We start from the raw sequence: 15,532 nt of genomic DNA, 5'->3' as shown, positions 1-15,532 counted from the left end.
TAAGAGAACAGTGTGTCCCGGAGGGACCTTGAGCTAAGTGAACGCAAAGCAGGTGTGGGAAATGCAGGAAGTGGTGGGAAATCTTTTGTATTGCAGCTAGGAGGGGTTTATATATCACTAAGTCAAACATTAATCCATACCTCTATAGATATCGAAGTAGGTGTAATTTAGACTTGTGGCTCTCTGCTTACTTCCTCTGGGTACTCTTGAGACTTCAACTCAGTTGCTCTTCTAAATGTTCCTCCCTAAGCTTACCTAAAGCTAGTTAAGCTACTATTGTATAACATATAGGAATATAAGTTGCAAAATATGATCATCAAAGTTCTTGATGCTGTTTACATTGAGTACTGCTAGGCTGATCTTGATATCACGTATAGTACTGGTATGGTAGTATTGCAGATGCACGTGGCTTGAATTTCTACCTTACAACGTAGCAAGCACAGCCCGTATGTACCTACCTAAGTAGGCAAACCATGAAAATATAGATCTAAAAGTAGCAGCAGATATGGTAAGGTACAGAAATAATACTTATTTAGGTAGGCAGCGCGTAAAATAAGCACTCTTAAAGTAGTGTTATTTATATAAGTATTAATCAAAGTAGCTGCTTAGTTTAAGAAAATATTTATTATAGGAGTTTAGCTAGCCTTAATTAGTAAAGTACTGTAGCATAGTATAAGGGCTTTCTCTTCCTTATTATCCAATACATCTATGGATGCTTCGGGATCAGATACTTATGCTAGCCCCGGCTTCTGCTTCGATTAGTGCATAAATGAAGCAGACTTGCGGCAAGGAGCTGAGAGATCCATATAACAATAAAACATCGCAGTTTCAAAGAATGTCACGTGCGAAGAGCGGACTTCAAAGAGACTCCGGACAGCGTTTTGGTATAGCAGTTTCGGTTACGACAATGGGTGCAGATAAAGAACTGTAGGCAACTTCAGTGCCTCTCACAAGTAAACAAAGGCTGTAAAACGTATCCTCAGACATGCTTTAAAGCGAATAACCTGGCACCTAACAGAGTCTTATTCCTAAAATAGAGGGTAGCAAGCAAGACATACATGCCAGTAAAGTTCATATATCGCTCGATGTTCGCCTCGCGGCAATCCTAGAACTAAAGAACAAAAACTGATAGCACTAAAGACTTCAACATGGCACAACCACCAGCACAACAAATCGCAGCTCTATATCAAGGACTAGCAACAGGAGTAGTACCAAACCTACTAGGAGCAGCAGGAGTACCACCCCCACCACCAACCCGAAAAGACATCGACGACATATGGGCAGACCGTTTGCCGTTCAATAATGCAAACTACGTCGCGCCCCCCAACGGCACAACCCCAGTCGCCCTCGCCGGGTACACAAGAAGGGAACTGCTTGACTTCATGAGTAATCCAGCGAATACCGTGCGGATGTTCAATGAAGGAGCGAACGCAACCCGCCCAGCCCGATGCTGGCCCAACTTACCACAACTCTGGAGCGAAACGGATGTGATCAATTGGTACACAGCCCAGTTCGCCCCACCTGGTGCGCCGCCCCTCCCTCCCCTCCCTCACACGCAAGCCCAAATCGACGCCAACATCCGCACGCTCGGCATCGTCGATCCCATCCGCCGCCTCATCTTCCGCGGCGATCTTCACGCCCTCGACCGCCTTAAACAAGCCAATCTCTTCTTCCCCGACGGCTACGGGCTCGACGGGATGAGCTACGCCGCCATGGCCTGGAACAACGGCGTCCAGAGCCCCGGCCAGGCCCTCGTCCTGCACTACATCATCTACGAGTGCCGCAAGGACCGCGCATGGGCGCTGCAACCCCTCTACTGCCCGCGTCTCAACGCCAACGCCCCCAACCGCAAATGCCACCTCGACCTGGCCATCGAGCACTGCTACCCCGTCTTCTGGCGCTTCTGGAACTTCCTGAATCGAGTCAACTGCCCCCCTCCACCGCCCCCAGGCCACTTCCCCCTGAGAACCGCCGCCGGCAGACCACGCATCCACCAACACTCGATCGATACCCTCGCCCGCAACATCGCAGGCGCGCAGTACCTGTCCCTGGTCCACAGGAACAACTTCGACCTGGCCACGATCGTCCCGGACTTCTGGCACTTCGCCGTGGAGCATAACCGCGGCGCAGGGCTGATCCCGCCACTGGCCGCCAACCCGGTCACGAGGGCGACCATCGACGCCGTCCCGCCCACCCAGGCCGTCCCCCCGCTGCAGCACGCCTTCCGCGTCCGCGCGTACAAGAAGTTCGTGCAGCTCCTGCATCCCGACCGCGAGCGCCCGGACCGCGGCGCCGACGCCGACACTTTCCTCCGTTCCGCGAACGGAATACCGGCATGGAACCAGAAGCGCTCCGACGCGTGGAAGTACATCGTCGCGGCGGTGCGGTACTACCGAAACATCAACCCCGCGCCAGGAGGGCAGGTGGCGAATGGGACATTGTACCACGTCATCGTGCAGACGCTGGGCGTGGAGATGGCGGCGCTGCTGGCTCTTGTTGGTGCGGGGGGCATGAACGGGATTACGGCGGCGCAGGAGGGTGTGAGGCGGTCGAGACTGTATGCGCGCGCGAGGCAGTATATCCAGCTGGTGGAGAGTGGGAATCGGCGCGTGCCGAATGGGCCGGATAAGACCACCAGGAATGGGGTGGGGAATACGGCGCTCGGGGAGTTGGGGGTTCTTATGGGGGCCAGGCCGAATATACGGCCGTATAGTATTGTGCAGTCGCTGCGGTAGCTGCTGCAGTATGGCACCATGTAGGTGGGAGGGAATAGCGCTGTTCCCATGCCCCCAGTCCCGTGCCACGATCACAGCCAACCTCGCCACCCTCAACCAAGTCGACCCCATCGAATACCTCATCGCACAGGGAGAGCTCCACACCCTGAACCGCCTCTTCGCCGTCAACCTCTGGAAGCCCGCCGGCCACGGCCTGAGCGGGGAGAGCTACCTCAGCCATGCGAACCACGCAACCGCCTTAGACATGTCCTGCCGCAGGCTCGTGCACTACACCAACTACTGCTGCAAAGTCGACCGGGACTGGGCCCTCGAGCGGCCCGGAAACCCCAGCCTGCACGCAACCGGCCGAACAAGCACGCACCTGGACCTGATCATCTGGGACCACTACAGAGTGTTTCCGCGCCTGTGGCCGCAAATGGACCGCCTACAGAACGGGACGCCTTACAAACGCATGGGCCTGACCGCTCCTGCACCCGCACCCGCACCCGCACCCGCACCCGCACCCGCACCCGCACCCGCACCCAATGGCGGCGGCGACGGGGCCCCAGGCGCGGGTCCCCGTCCTCCACGACGCCACCTCGAAGACCTAGCTGAGCGCATCGGCGGCACAACCCTCGACGCCCTGCGCACGCGCAACAACCTAGACCTCAGCGTGGCCGTGCCGAACATCTGGCACAGCGCCGTCCTCAACAGCCTCACCAGCTCCCTACGGGCGCTGGCGCGGCTGCCGAACGCCATGGAGACGATCAGCCACGCGGGCGCGCAGGACTGTCCGCCGCTGGAGTTTGCGTACGCGCTATCCAAGTCCAAGCTCTTCACACTGCTTGCGCGGCTAGGCGCGGACACGGACTCGTTCCTGCGCTCGCCCGTGGGTTTCGCGGCGTGGCCGACCCGGAAGAGGCCTGGTAATTGGAAGTGCTATCAGATAGCCGTGTACCATTGCCAGAATATTGATCCACAGCCCGGGCCGAATGCACAGGGGGGACGGGGTGCCGGGGACACGCTGTTCCATGTGATTGTGGACGCGCTGCAGGGGAAGTTGCAGGTTGTGACGGGGCTGCAGAACGCGGGGACGATCACGGTGGCGCAGGCGAGGAATCAGCGTCGCACGCTGTATCGACAGGCGGGGGAGCTCATTCGCCTTGTTAGGGAATGGGCGCATCACGGGACGCCGGATCTGGCTACGCTGGATGAGTTTGGGCGGACGGTGAAGGAGAAAACAAGGCATGTCCAGACCGTGCTTTCTGCGGCGGGGCCGAGGGTGAGGCTGAATACGGTCATTGCGCTGCTGTAGTCAGGATGTAATACTATACCGATGCCAGTTCATCTGTTGGATTGGACATGGATGTTGATTCTCTGTACCACATTACCATTTCACCACGAAGTGCGCGGTGGGAATTAAAAGCATCAACATTTCCATTTTCTGTGCTATATTATGTCATAGTATTGGACAGACTGTGAATCATCATACCAAGGCTCTAGGTACCCGGTCCTCTTGTAAAATCTCCCGGTGGGATACTGTTTCTAATCTCAACGTTGATTGGCGGACTTCATATCTAGCCCTGACTGACAGGCCGCGCATACAACAGCCCAGCCTAGGAATCTATTTCATTATGTCTTCCTTCGTGCCGCCGGATCTGAAGAGTTGGAATCAAAGATACAGCTAGGCAAGGTAATCACCGGCTCACAATGCAGATGCAGCTAGCCATTATTAAAAGAGAAACCTCGGAATATGTCAAGTCTGGTCTGCGAATCTCGCACGTGACTACTTCCAGCAGGTAGCCAGGTAGGTCTGGCACGCCTCCAGCTTTTCTGAGCAGTGCCGAGGCAGTCGCGGCATTAGACTAGTTGTAATATAAATCACGGGATGATGTTGTATAGTCATGCTAGGTTGCTCTAGGTAGTGGTGTTGAAAAATGTTGTTGTGTTGGAGCAAATATTGGTAAGTGCGTGCTGTACGCAGCAATGTTGCAGGTTTACAGAAATGTCAACTAGCTATATGCTACGCATTGTTAAACACCTGTCTATGGCTTCCAAATACTAAGACATATTTTGAAGATTTGCCGTGTTGCACTGTCTACACCTAAACAGCGCAAATCTACCTACCTACACTCAGCCCTAATCAAAGGCGGCGGGGCCAATCAAAACCGCGTGGACAGGGCGATATTTCCACAACACCAGTATTATTGCTGTACAGAATGTGCCAAGGTCTACCATGATACAAAGCTTGTAAACTCTAGGCATAAGACGCGACGATAATGGCCCTGCAATCGGCGACAAAGAACTTGGATTGCTTTAGGCTGGCCGGTGTCATTGAGCCTTGGTGGACTACCAGCACTCACTCACCCCCAATCCCCAATGAAAGCGCCTCATAAACCGGATAGAACAGCGGACACCTGACATCAATTGCCGCACTATCGACCGTACTAAGCGCCTTCCGTTCCTCACCAAGACCCGGTCTCACACCACCCCCAAACACGCCGATGACCGGAACAGACCCCCACCCCGGCCCACTCGCTGGACTCTTCGCAAAATCCGCATACGCCTTCTGGACTGTGGCACTAAGCTCCCTCTGAAACGCCGTCGCATTAGCCCTTCTATACGTCCCAAAAAGCAGAGGCAGCTCAGAGGCATGATACGCCCCGAGCTGGACACCAGGGATGAACTCCGTGTTTGGAAAACTGGCATTGTACAGGAAGCGGTAGGTTGGTATACCGACTGAGAGCGAGTCATCTGCCCACAGCGCCGTGTTGCACTGCATGAGGAACTCTGTTGCGATGCGGGTGATGCGTGCGGTTTCGGTGCTGATTCCTGGTTTCCCGAGGGGGTATAAATCGATAATGAGGTCAGTGTATTCTGTTAATCTGATAGAATCTAGTGCGGAGCGGGTGTCGTTCAGCCCGAGTGTGAAGGGCGATGCTTCGTCGTATGTCGTGCCGATCAGCACAGGGACACAGGCGGTCTTGTTGCGGAGTCTGTCAAGACGTGAGGTGTTGGACCATGTAACCCCGCCGTCTGGGAAGCCGTTGAAGGTGAGCGAGGCGTTTGTGACAAGGTTGACGAGGTCTTGCGCTGGGTAGTTCTGCAGGCAGGGGAGGGTCGAGCTTGAGTTTGCGGGACACCCCGCGAGGCGCGCGAGGGTGTTCCAGGACTTTATGTAGAGCTCTGGTTGTTGGGGCTGCGCGGGGACAGAGATCTGGCTGGAGGAGAGGATGGCTGCGTGGAAGGGGAGCGGGTCTGGTGGTGCAGTCAGGATCGTGTCGACTGTTGAGGACCCGCCGCTTTCGCCGGCGATGGTGATTCTGGAGGGGTCGCCGCCCAGGAATGCGATGTTGCGGACGACCCAGTCAAGGGCGAGACGGGTGCCGTGGAGGCTGATTTGTTCCAAGGTTAGTTAGGGTTACGACTGTAAAAGGTAGGTAGGGGACGTACGCAAGATTTCTCTCCTCCACGGGGATACTCTCATCAGCAGGAAACCCAAAGATGTTCGTCCTGTAGTTGATGCTAACGAGGACAACATCCTGATTCGCAACGATGTTTGATCCATCGTATAAGGGCAGCGAGTTCGCACCGTTCTGCCAGCTCCCTCCATGGACCCAGACGATCACAGCCTTGGAGCCGGCAGAGGCTGTAGCAGGGGCGTAAACATTCAAATTCAGACAGTCTTCGCTTTCACCATTTGGCACAACGCCGAGGCCAACACCTTTGTAGAATAACGCGGTCTCTTCGCTGATCTGCTGGTAGCATGCTGGGCCGTAGTCTGACGCGTCGAAGGGTTCTGTCCACGGGGATACAGGCTCGGGGAGGCGAAATCACTCGGGCTTCTCTGCGAACGGGATCCCGAGGTATTTGTTGACGGTGACGGTGGCAGAGGGGATTGCGACGTTTATGGCTGTTCCGATTATAGACCCCGAATCAATGATGGCGGTTGGGCGGGCGTTGGGCGTTGGTGTGAATGCCGCAGCAGAGACTAAAGTTACCAAGGATAGAAGGGTTAGCATGGTGCTTCTGGTAATTACTAATTTTGGCTGGATTTCCCAGGGGCAGTGATGGTTTTATAGTTGATAAGCTAAACATTCTAAACCCTAGCGTTTGACGTCAGCACCCTGAATAAGGATAGGTATCGACCAAAACAGCTTATCGCATTTCTTCTAGAGCCTAAAGCTGATACTCAGCCCTGCGGATATTCAGCCCTGCGGATATTCAGCCCTGCGGATATGCGAAGATCTGACAGGTCGATGGCTGAGCCACGATGCAGCGCCCTTGGCGCATTCCACCCCCCTGTTAGCCCATTGGCCCGTAGACCTTGGCAAGGGCCCCGGGCGCTGCGTCCGCCCAAATGCAGTTAGTTTTGGGCCCGATGATGGGGAGGATTTGGATTTGTCATGAAAGCGTGGCGGAACTCCGCTGCTCTTAGTCAGAATTCTCAGAGGTTACTTGATTTATTGCTCGGAACATAGTCGGGACAAGAATAAGATTAAGGAGCTGAGAAGACATTGGTCAGGCTCTGTAAGATGATCAGTCAGGTCAGGCACTGGACTGGTCCGCTGAGTGTTGTATATAGTGTATATTCATGGCATAATAGAATCTGGCCGCGCCTGGATGTCTCGCGTGTCTGGTTTAGTAGACTTTGAAGGCTGAATGGAATTAACAATTCGTTTTCCTGCTGATAGGGCAGTATTTTACAAACAGTCCATACCTCAGTAAGCAAAGTTTCAAGGTATTGCAATATAAAGCAACAAACTTTGTTTACAAATGCCCTTTATCACTCTGGAACTACTGTATACTAAGTCATGCATATGAATGTGAATGCATACCAATTTATCTGGTCCACACCTAACGTAGGAGCCCATCCTTGCTCCGTCAATCTGCACGATGATATAAGGACCCACTAAGGTATACAGAGTATGCAATAGCCTTGCTCACTTGAGGCATGCAGTGGGCTATGACCCACATTCACAGGCGAAGGAAGTACCCAGCAGTAAGGGTGATGTTCAAGATCGCAAGATCCAAGGACGATCCGATCCACTGATCCGCGATAGCTACGTAATTGTTGAGTAGTTTGGTATCTGGTCCTTACAGCTCAAGAAAGTTGAATTTTACTTATACTGCTGGACTTAACCGATGAATACGTGGATATTCTGTTCAGCTTTGACTGCCATGTCCAGCCTGCCTACACAATTTAGCAGTACCATACCTACTAAGTATACCCGACTATACCTAGGTACCAAGCGAGCAAGACCTAAAAACAACATGTCCCTCCCTAAGACTCCAAAAACATGGGCAAAACACTGCTTGCAACAAAACACCACCTTTCACATCTCAACAGACCGCTCCTTTCTAAATCTCGACGCCATAAACGCCGCGTTCGCACTGGACTGCCTCTACTGGGCGAAACCGTTTCCAAAAGAGATCCTGCGCGATATCATCGAGCACTCATTCTGTTTCGGTCTGTATAAAACCGAATACTCGCCAGGGCCGATAGCGACCAACGCTCCACCCTCTCCGCCAGACTCAGACTCCGACTCCGACTCTGAGGGTGGTTCGGCACATCAAGACGCAGCATGCGAGCAGATCGGTTACGCCCGGCTTATCACAGACTGGTACACGTACGCTTACTTGACCGATGTCTATGTCCTTCCTGAGTATCGCAATTACGGACTGGGGGGGTGGATACTTGACTGCGTGGATGAGCTCATACGGCCGTTGCCATATCTCCGGTGGTTTACCTTGTTGACTGAATGTGAGAAAAGTGTGGCAGCGTACAAGGAAAGGTTCGGGATGGGTATATTTGATAACAATGATGTAAACAGAGGTGGAGTTTGTATGTTTAGGAAGGGGAGGGCGAATGCATAGGGCTTAAATATCAATAAAATGCTAGGTAGAAACGTTATATCATGACAAATGTATCACGACTTCAAACTGACGTATACAAAGTGGATAATCAAGTTACCGATATAATGCCGGTCCTCAGTGCACTTTCCACGCCTGTCAAATCTCAGTTTCAGCAGTTCGATACCACCAGTGGAGAAAAGCTCATCTTTGCAGTGATGAGGGATTTCTTCTTTTGATGCATATAAGCTCGTCAAGTTTGATCCGTAGATGAAGCCGGTGCAGTGAGGAGTTCCAGCAGGGGCATCACCAGGTGGTGGAATGGCATAGTCAACACCCCTGACCAGGTTCTGGCTGTTAACTTTGATGCATTGGTGCTGGTCGTAGCCGTAGTATTTGGCGCGGTTGATGTACTCGTTGAAGACGGTCCCGTCAATCTGCGTTTTTAATTAGACCGATCATGAGATGTTGAGAGATATGACTCACAGCCCTGAAGCGAATGATGAGGTCTCGCTTGCCGAGTAGTCTGCCCTCGTCACCACATTTGGCGAAGACATATTCGACCCCGGTCCTAATTGGTGATGCGAACATCAGTTCGTTGACGACGGTTTGTTCCTGCCCATCTTCGTATATCTTTTGCTCGACGTAAATCGAGGGGTTCTGGTGTTCCTCGTCTGTGTGCGAGATAAGTATCACCAGTTTGACATAGCGCTGTCTCTCGTATGCAGCCGTCGGGTTGAGGACTTCAGTTTCATCTAGTAGGCTTTAGCAATGTAAGCTATTCAAAAGGGGTCCGATGTATACCTGTCAAAAATATCTTGCGAAAGCAAGCGCCCTCCACGGCATTCTTTCTATCGCTATCGTCCTTATCCGTGCTGAATATGGTCAATGTCATACTCTTGTCGTAGGACGTAACGAAGTCCTTAACAGAGCCATGACATCGCGACGTCCCAAACTCCAACGTAGACATCGGCTTCGCGTCGTGTCTGCTTAGTGTCAACGGGTCCGAATGTCTTTTACCGATCTTGACACGGGCGGCAGAGCGGATGCTGTGGAGGATAGGGTCTCCGCGATCGTTGACGTCCGAGACGGTCGCTGGCCGTGGTGAGGTCTTCATGATGACTGCAATGTGAAAGAACCTGGATGATGGGGGTGATGAGGCGAGGTTCGGGGCGTTCTAATCTCGACTATGGTACCTACGGTAGCGCAGTGGGGTATTAGAGGGAATGGCAGGCGCGGCCCGCCAGTAGAACAGGGGTTCCCTGCCGTCTGAAGCGATAAGCATTGGCCGGAAATACATTGGATGAGATCAAGATAACAAGGAGTGTTAGCTCTCTGGTGAAACACCTGTCGCAACACCAAAAATAACCGGCGCGTGGGCTAATCTTGCTTAGCGCCCGGGGCGTGGCTGAGGCAGTCTCTGATCACGTACCCCCTGCCCCTGCCACCTGTCTATCTAGGCCAGCCGATGTTTGCAGGAGCCAGCCACCACATACGGGAAGGAGCGAGCCTCTGCCCCCTGCATATCCAGGCAGGCACAAATGCGCTCCAGGGCTCCAGCAGAGCAACCCTGGAGATCAAATCCGTCCGTTGCATATGATGCCGGGACCCTCTGATCTAAGAAATAAAGTAGCTAGTCCACAGACCTCATCCCTTCAAATGGCTACCCGGTCGAAATTGCCCGAGTCAGTCTCTCCATCCACGATGGAAGGCTAAGAACGCAATATTCTCTGCTCTACAAATGACATATTTCGAGCAGGTCGGCTTCGAACAGGCTCGCTTATGGAAGGCTCTCCAATGCCGCCAATGCGCTCTCCCTGAGCTTTGGAGCTTGCTTTGAAAGTTTCTTTCATGTGTATAGCCCGCCCTAACTCTGGGTCAAAACCGCCTTGTTCGTATGCTGCAATGCCTGGAGGATATGTCTAGCTGTGGACCGATAGTTCGTGTACGAGACTATACCCCCCGCCTCCATATCAGGGTAACCTGCGTCCCGTACCCCAATCCTTATGGTCTGTTCATCGGATATTTCCATTCTAAAAGTCCGGAGAAAGTGTGGGGTGCCGTTGCCATTGAACGCCCGGGAAAAGCCACGGAGAAACTCCCCAGCGCCAACATAAGAGCCTAAAGACGCCCCGGCGGTCTTGGTAGGAGCATCCCTAGGGCTGATTGGCCACCTGGAACCAACGGCGCCTCGGTATAACGGGCAGGGTTCGTGATTGGTATAGTTCGACATAGCCGACATTACGCCCAGCATTAGGTCTCTTGGGGAGGGATTCGTGACCTCCTGATTCTGGAATTTCATCTGCTCGTCACCAATGTTGATTTTCACATTACCACGAGCCGTCCAGATGCGATTGTATAAAGCTTTTGGCCTGGCTGGGGGGCTATCCCTCCTGCCGCTCTGTGAGTGACCCCTCCACAATCCTTTGGAACTTACACCGACTACCTACCCCAGCTTCCTATGCCCAGGACTGCAGCGGCAAATTCTACGTCGAAACCCAAGAACAACTCGACATCATCGGAGCCAACTGCCCCGTCATCAACGGCAGCATCCTAATAAACGGGTCTTTTACCGGCCCATTCGTCCTCAACGGCGTCCGCAACATCACACAGAACTTTGTCATCTCCATGTGGCATGAGTTCTCAGCTTCGCATCCGACGTCAATCGACCTGCCTGATCTTGAGTCCGTCGACCGCATCTACCTCCCCGATCTGGCCGCGTCAAGCTTCTCGGCGCCGAAGCTGTGGACCGCCGAGAGCTTGACGCTGGGACAGGCGGCGCCCGGGAGCGAGGTGAATCTCGAGTCTCTGGTTCGTGTCGGACGTGGTCTTACACTAATTGGTAAATATTCAACGTAGGTGTTCGTCGCTGCCCATGTCTGATACATACCTTGAAGTAAGGTTACATTATAGTGACTGACAATAGCTGGAGGTAGTGTCCATCTCCCCTCGCTGGAAACGGTCAACGGCAGCCTCGAAATATATAGTGTCGATAAACGTGGCATTTTCGAGACCCACAGCTCCATTGCAAGTGCGATGAATCTCACAATACCATCTCTAACCACCGCCACACGGATGAACCTCGCAGTCAAGGCTGAAGCGTATGCCTCCTTGCGGTTTTCCATGTGTCTTTATTTCACGTCTATAGTAAAGGACTTCTCAGCCATGACGAAGCTAACACTGCTGTCTAGGATTTCATTCCCAAACCTCCAGACCCTGGTACAGGACGACGAGGATAGATCGGAGATCGTCATCCGCGTCCTTGAAGCCCCAGCGCCTGTGAGCTTTCCGCAGTTGAGCAGCCTGGGAGGGGATCTTCGCCTGGAGGGAAATATTACAAGGTACGTACCCTACCTACCCTACCACCTGCACACTGGGGTGTTGCAAACTACCTACACTCTAATACTAGCCATGGTCTTCTCTACGAAATCCAACTTGCTACTGCTAACGGTGCATTCCATCCCAGCCTCGACCTATCCTCGCTACAAAACACAAGCCAATACATCTACATCGACACCCACAACACTCTCAACGTCGACTTGCCCATACGAAACATCGGGCGCCTGAGCATGACCGGTCCAATTGACGAGTAAGCCATTTCCTGTACCCATGTGCCCCTCATTTTCATGAACAGCAGACTAACAGTCCGAGGGTAGGATCAACCTCCCCAACCTGCAACACTTCGGGAGCGTATACATAAACTCCGACCTTAAGCTCGACTGTGGACCGGTGAATGACTTCCTCGGTGGAATTGAGGGCTCAGGGAGCTATACCTGTACGTCGGCCAAGCATTTTATCCAGCTGACGAGCGGTGCGAGAGCTGGGATTGCGATTGGGGCTGGGAGCGTTGGGTTGGGGATTATATTGGGTATCGCGTTTCTGTGGCGGAGGAGGAGCGGAGCGAGAGGAAGAGAGGGACTGCTGCAAGCAAGTCGGTTAGTCAGACGGAGGTTTCGTCGCAAGGCCAAGGTACCTGACTTTAATGGAAAGCATGGAGAGGAAGGGGATGATATACATGTTATATGAAGCGTTGAAAATCAGGACGGGGGATACGTATGTTTTGACTTGATTTACTAATAAGTATATAGTATAACCATGATATATAGCAGGTAGGAGTGCATATTTTGCCATAACGGGAGTACTACAAGACCTGGTATGCATGGATTGGAAGCTGGAAATCATGTTCACGTATAACTAGCCTCTCCACGTTGATAGAGCGTACTTTATAAAAGGGGCAGCCGAGGTCTCATCTGCTCCTCTATTTATCAAACAAATGTCGTCAATCTCCAAAACACCCTAGGTTCAAGTACACGCCTCATTGAAATCGGCGATGCCTTAGTAGCAACGAGTCTAGCAACAACAAAATCAGCCAGTTGGAGGGGCTCAACAACCTCAAGTGGGTGAAACATACGCAGCAAATCCGTATAGAGCCTGCACCATCACACTCGACCAAGCCGCTACATAGACGTTAGTGTTCTACTGTGAGATAATCCTAGCGGTGGGGGGTCAGAGATGTATCTCACCGAGCCGAACAGCTGTCAGGGAAGAAGACCTCCTAGATGACATTAATACCATAGCATGTATGTACGAGAAAAAGGACGAGTTGACATACAATGCAGTTCTCACCCTGCTGCCTTTTGTCGAGCGAGCTTTTCTCCAACTCCACCGAGGGAGCAGCGTAGGCGAGGGCCAGGAGGGCAGTAAAGGCGGCGATAAGGCGCATCTTGACTGGACTTATGAACGAGGAAGTGGGATAATGAATATAGGGAGAATACTAGGGCTTGGTGTTTGGTTGCTTGGATGGAATGAAGATGGTGCGATGGTGAGGGAAAATGAGCAATGTGATGCAAACGAGGCCCTATTTATACGTTTGCTCTCTTCTCTCCGCTCATCTCAACTCAAGCTGTAACAAACAAAGTACAGACCCAAGCAAACTATAATCTCAGCTGAGTAAGAAAACCCTAGCCAACAAAAACATCCTCCAATCAACAGCTCACAGAAGCGCACAGGGTCAGATCCAACAAGGAAAGACCCTGGACCCTGGACGCCTAGTGCTGGGCAACTCCTGTCCAAGTTATCAATATGGAAAAGAGTATCGTCGTACCCTCGCTAATGTCCAATAATTTGGATGCCAACATGCGGGGTGTTTCCTCCAGGCACAGCCGCCGGGGGGCCTTGCAGTGATCAGCGCCTGACCTCAGTATATCAGCGGACGAGGCGTCGAGCCAAGAGACGCCAACCGTCAGCCCACGCGGGGCTAAAGAAAAAGCACAGATAAAGAGAGGTAGCGAATCAAGTGGCTTTGGCCCCAGCTTGGCTGCGGCTGGGCTTGTGTTTGCTTCTGCACAGGTCCCTTTCAAGGCGTGTCAGCGTTGCCTTCTAAAAAGTCACCACTCTTCAACTTGAGAATCGCAGCTTGAATAGGTTTAGCTGGAGCAATATTGGGCGGAGCATTGCCGCCAGTTGACATAAACTAGGATCAGCTTCTATTATCAATACATTGAATTCCACGAGACGCATTCAGCCTGGAAGCCCTGGAGCGCAGACGATTGAATACATGAGGAAGGGGATGGGAAAAGAAATCGTTATTTTCTTTTCGTGGGGCCTAACTGCCTTCATGCAGGGCAAGCTGGTGGTCCATCGCACTTGCCCAGGTTGAGTCCACCTACCATACCTAACGTCATCTTGGAGAGAGCCTTGTTCCATTCAGAAGCGGTTCTGTGACGCCCTACAGTGTCTAGTTGCTGGCAATGAACAATAGGAAGGAACATGATCCTTATTTATACTTGGGTAGATACTAAACAGCTAAAATTGCAACAACCATACATCGCCCAACCGCTCGTTCGACTCCGCAAGTCCTCCGTGGACAATAATGTCAGACTCGCCCAGCACATCCGCATCGAACCATCCTCGAGACGGAGGGACCTCACCCTCCACAGAGACCTCGGTCCACTTCTGCCCCGCGATGTCGAACGCCCACACGTCCAAGAGCATCTTTCCTGCCCCCTGGTGGCCCAGACTGCTGGGGTCATGCTCGCCAAACAGGGTTACCAGCGATGGCTTGCCGTTGATCTTGACTGGGAGAAGACAGCTCACACTCCGCGGGCTGGGACCATTGATTCCATTTGCCGTATATTCAATCGTGCTCCACTTGCTCGTCGCGAGGTCAAACACGTCCATTGCGCCACCCTGCTCTGTCTTGCCGTCGAAGCCGTTCATCCGGTAGATTTTGCCGTCGAGATATGCGATCGATGTACCGCCGCGCTCTGGGCCAGGGGCGGATGGTAGTTCGGTCCATTTACGGTCCGCGATGTTGAAGGCCCAAAAATCGCGGAGTCGGCCTTTTTCGGGGCATCCCGCGTGCAGGAAGATCGTGTCTTTGCCGTCGCTTGTGAGGGCGTGGTAGCTTCGTCCAGTGGGATAGGGTGCCTGAGAGCCCATGGGCTTGACTGGAGCCCATTCGCCATCACCGGCTGACGGATCTAATACCCACAGGCTGCCCTCTTCTTCGATTGGGGCCATGGCTATTCCGCCGCGACCGGAGAAGATGTAGATCTTTCCACCGAGCACTGCAGATGCAGAGCCAACTCGAGGTGATGGAGCGGTTTCACCGCCAGGGATCTTGGCTATGGCCTTCTTCGAGATCTCGTCTGTGTGAAGGTTAGTTTCTCTTGTTTAATCAGTCAGGATGTGGCCTTCTTACCGCTGTCAGTTGGTAAGCGGTAAACAGCCGAGTCGACAGGCTCGCGGGGTCTCAATTCTCCGCCATAGATGAAAGCACTCTTTCCAATTATCGAAAGAGTTTGAGATGACCTTTGGATGGAATCATCACTCAAGAGCTTCTTCCAGACTGCTGAAATCATGTTGGATCAGGTGACTTGACGAGTCGTTGTTGCGAGGGAAAGAACGGTCGTTTGAGATGAAAATGGTCGAGAGGAGTGAAGTTGCCTTGGACTTCAGAGCGC

The 15,532-nt window shown here is 52.8% G+C and overlaps 7 protein-coding genes across 7 annotated transcripts; 3 read left to right on the top strand and 4 right to left on the bottom strand.

The window, feature by feature from the left end:
* Positions 1-1,537: 1,537 nt before the first annotated feature.
* On the top strand, positions 1,538-2,166 carry BDW74DRAFT_152897 (uncharacterized protein). Its single transcript, XM_073724441.1, has one exon. The coding sequence runs from the start codon at positions 1,796-1,798 to the stop codon at positions 2,117-2,119; it is 324 nt and encodes a 107-aa protein (XP_073584366.1). The 5' UTR covers positions 1,538-1,795; the 3' UTR covers positions 2,120-2,166.
* A 2,867-nt stretch (positions 2,167-5,033) lies between these two features.
* On the bottom strand, positions 5,034-6,736 carry BDW74DRAFT_185159 (uncharacterized protein; the record flags this gene model as incomplete). The annotated part of the gene is made up of 3 exons (XM_073730981.1): positions 5,034-6,109; positions 6,168-6,532; positions 6,593-6,736. The coding sequence occupies 3 exons, from the start codon at positions 6,734-6,736 to the stop codon at positions 5,074-5,076; spliced, it is 1,545 nt and encodes a 514-aa protein (XP_073584365.1). The 3' UTR covers positions 5,034-5,073.
* Positions 6,737-7,988: 1,252 nt separating this feature from the next.
* On the top strand, positions 7,989-8,591 carry BDW74DRAFT_178006 (uncharacterized protein; the record flags this gene model as incomplete). The annotated part of the gene is made up of 1 exon (XM_073729068.1): positions 7,989-8,591. One exon carries the CDS (start codon positions 7,989-7,991, stop codon positions 8,589-8,591), a length of 603 nt encoding a protein of 200 aa, XP_073584364.1.
* Positions 8,592-8,644: 53 nt separating this feature from the next.
* On the bottom strand, positions 8,645-9,684 carry BDW74DRAFT_178005 (uncharacterized protein; the record flags this gene model as incomplete). The annotated part of the gene is made up of 3 exons (XM_073729067.1): positions 8,645-9,004; positions 9,054-9,322; positions 9,372-9,684. The coding sequence occupies 3 exons, from the start codon at positions 9,682-9,684 to the stop codon at positions 8,645-8,647; spliced, it is 942 nt and encodes a 313-aa protein (XP_073584363.1).
* A 1,198-nt stretch (positions 9,685-10,882) lies between these two features.
* BDW74DRAFT_178004 (uncharacterized protein) lies at positions 10,883-12,160 on the top strand (the record flags this gene model as incomplete). The annotated part of the gene is made up of 5 exons (XM_073729066.1): positions 10,883-10,970; positions 11,023-11,422; positions 11,504-11,668; positions 11,759-11,908; positions 11,977-12,160. The coding sequence occupies 5 exons, from the start codon at positions 10,883-10,885 to the stop codon at positions 12,158-12,160; spliced, it is 987 nt and encodes a 328-aa protein (XP_073584362.1).
* Positions 12,161-12,773: 613 nt separating this feature from the next.
* BDW74DRAFT_152893 (uncharacterized protein) lies at positions 12,774-13,334 on the bottom strand. Its single transcript, XM_073724440.1, has 4 exons — positions 13,180-13,334; positions 13,091-13,122; positions 12,979-13,024; positions 12,774-12,917 (listed from the first exon to the last, which is right to left on the bottom strand). The coding sequence occupies exons 1-4, from the start codon at positions 13,288-13,290 to the stop codon at positions 12,903-12,905; spliced, it is 204 nt and encodes a 67-aa protein (XP_073584361.1). The 5' UTR covers positions 13,291-13,334; the 3' UTR covers positions 12,774-12,902.
* Positions 13,335-14,372: 1,038 nt separating this feature from the next.
* BDW74DRAFT_167802 (Kelch repeat protein) lies at positions 14,373-15,430 on the bottom strand (the record flags this gene model as incomplete). Its single annotated transcript, XM_073726740.1, has 2 exons — positions 14,373-15,217; positions 15,271-15,430. The coding sequence occupies 2 exons, from the start codon at positions 15,428-15,430 to the stop codon at positions 14,373-14,375; spliced, it is 1,005 nt and encodes a 334-aa protein (XP_073584360.1).
* Between the last annotated feature and the right edge of the window lie 102 nt (positions 15,431-15,532).

This window comes from Aspergillus multicolor, assembly GCF_047715735.1.
Source record: "Aspergillus multicolor strain CBS 133.54 unplaced genomic scaffold BDW74scaffold_11, whole genome shotgun sequence".
In the NCBI taxonomy this organism is placed as follows: domain Eukaryota; kingdom Fungi; phylum Ascomycota; class Eurotiomycetes; order Eurotiales; family Aspergillaceae; genus Aspergillus; species Aspergillus multicolor.
This window is presented reverse-complemented; position numbering and strand designations above follow the sequence as displayed.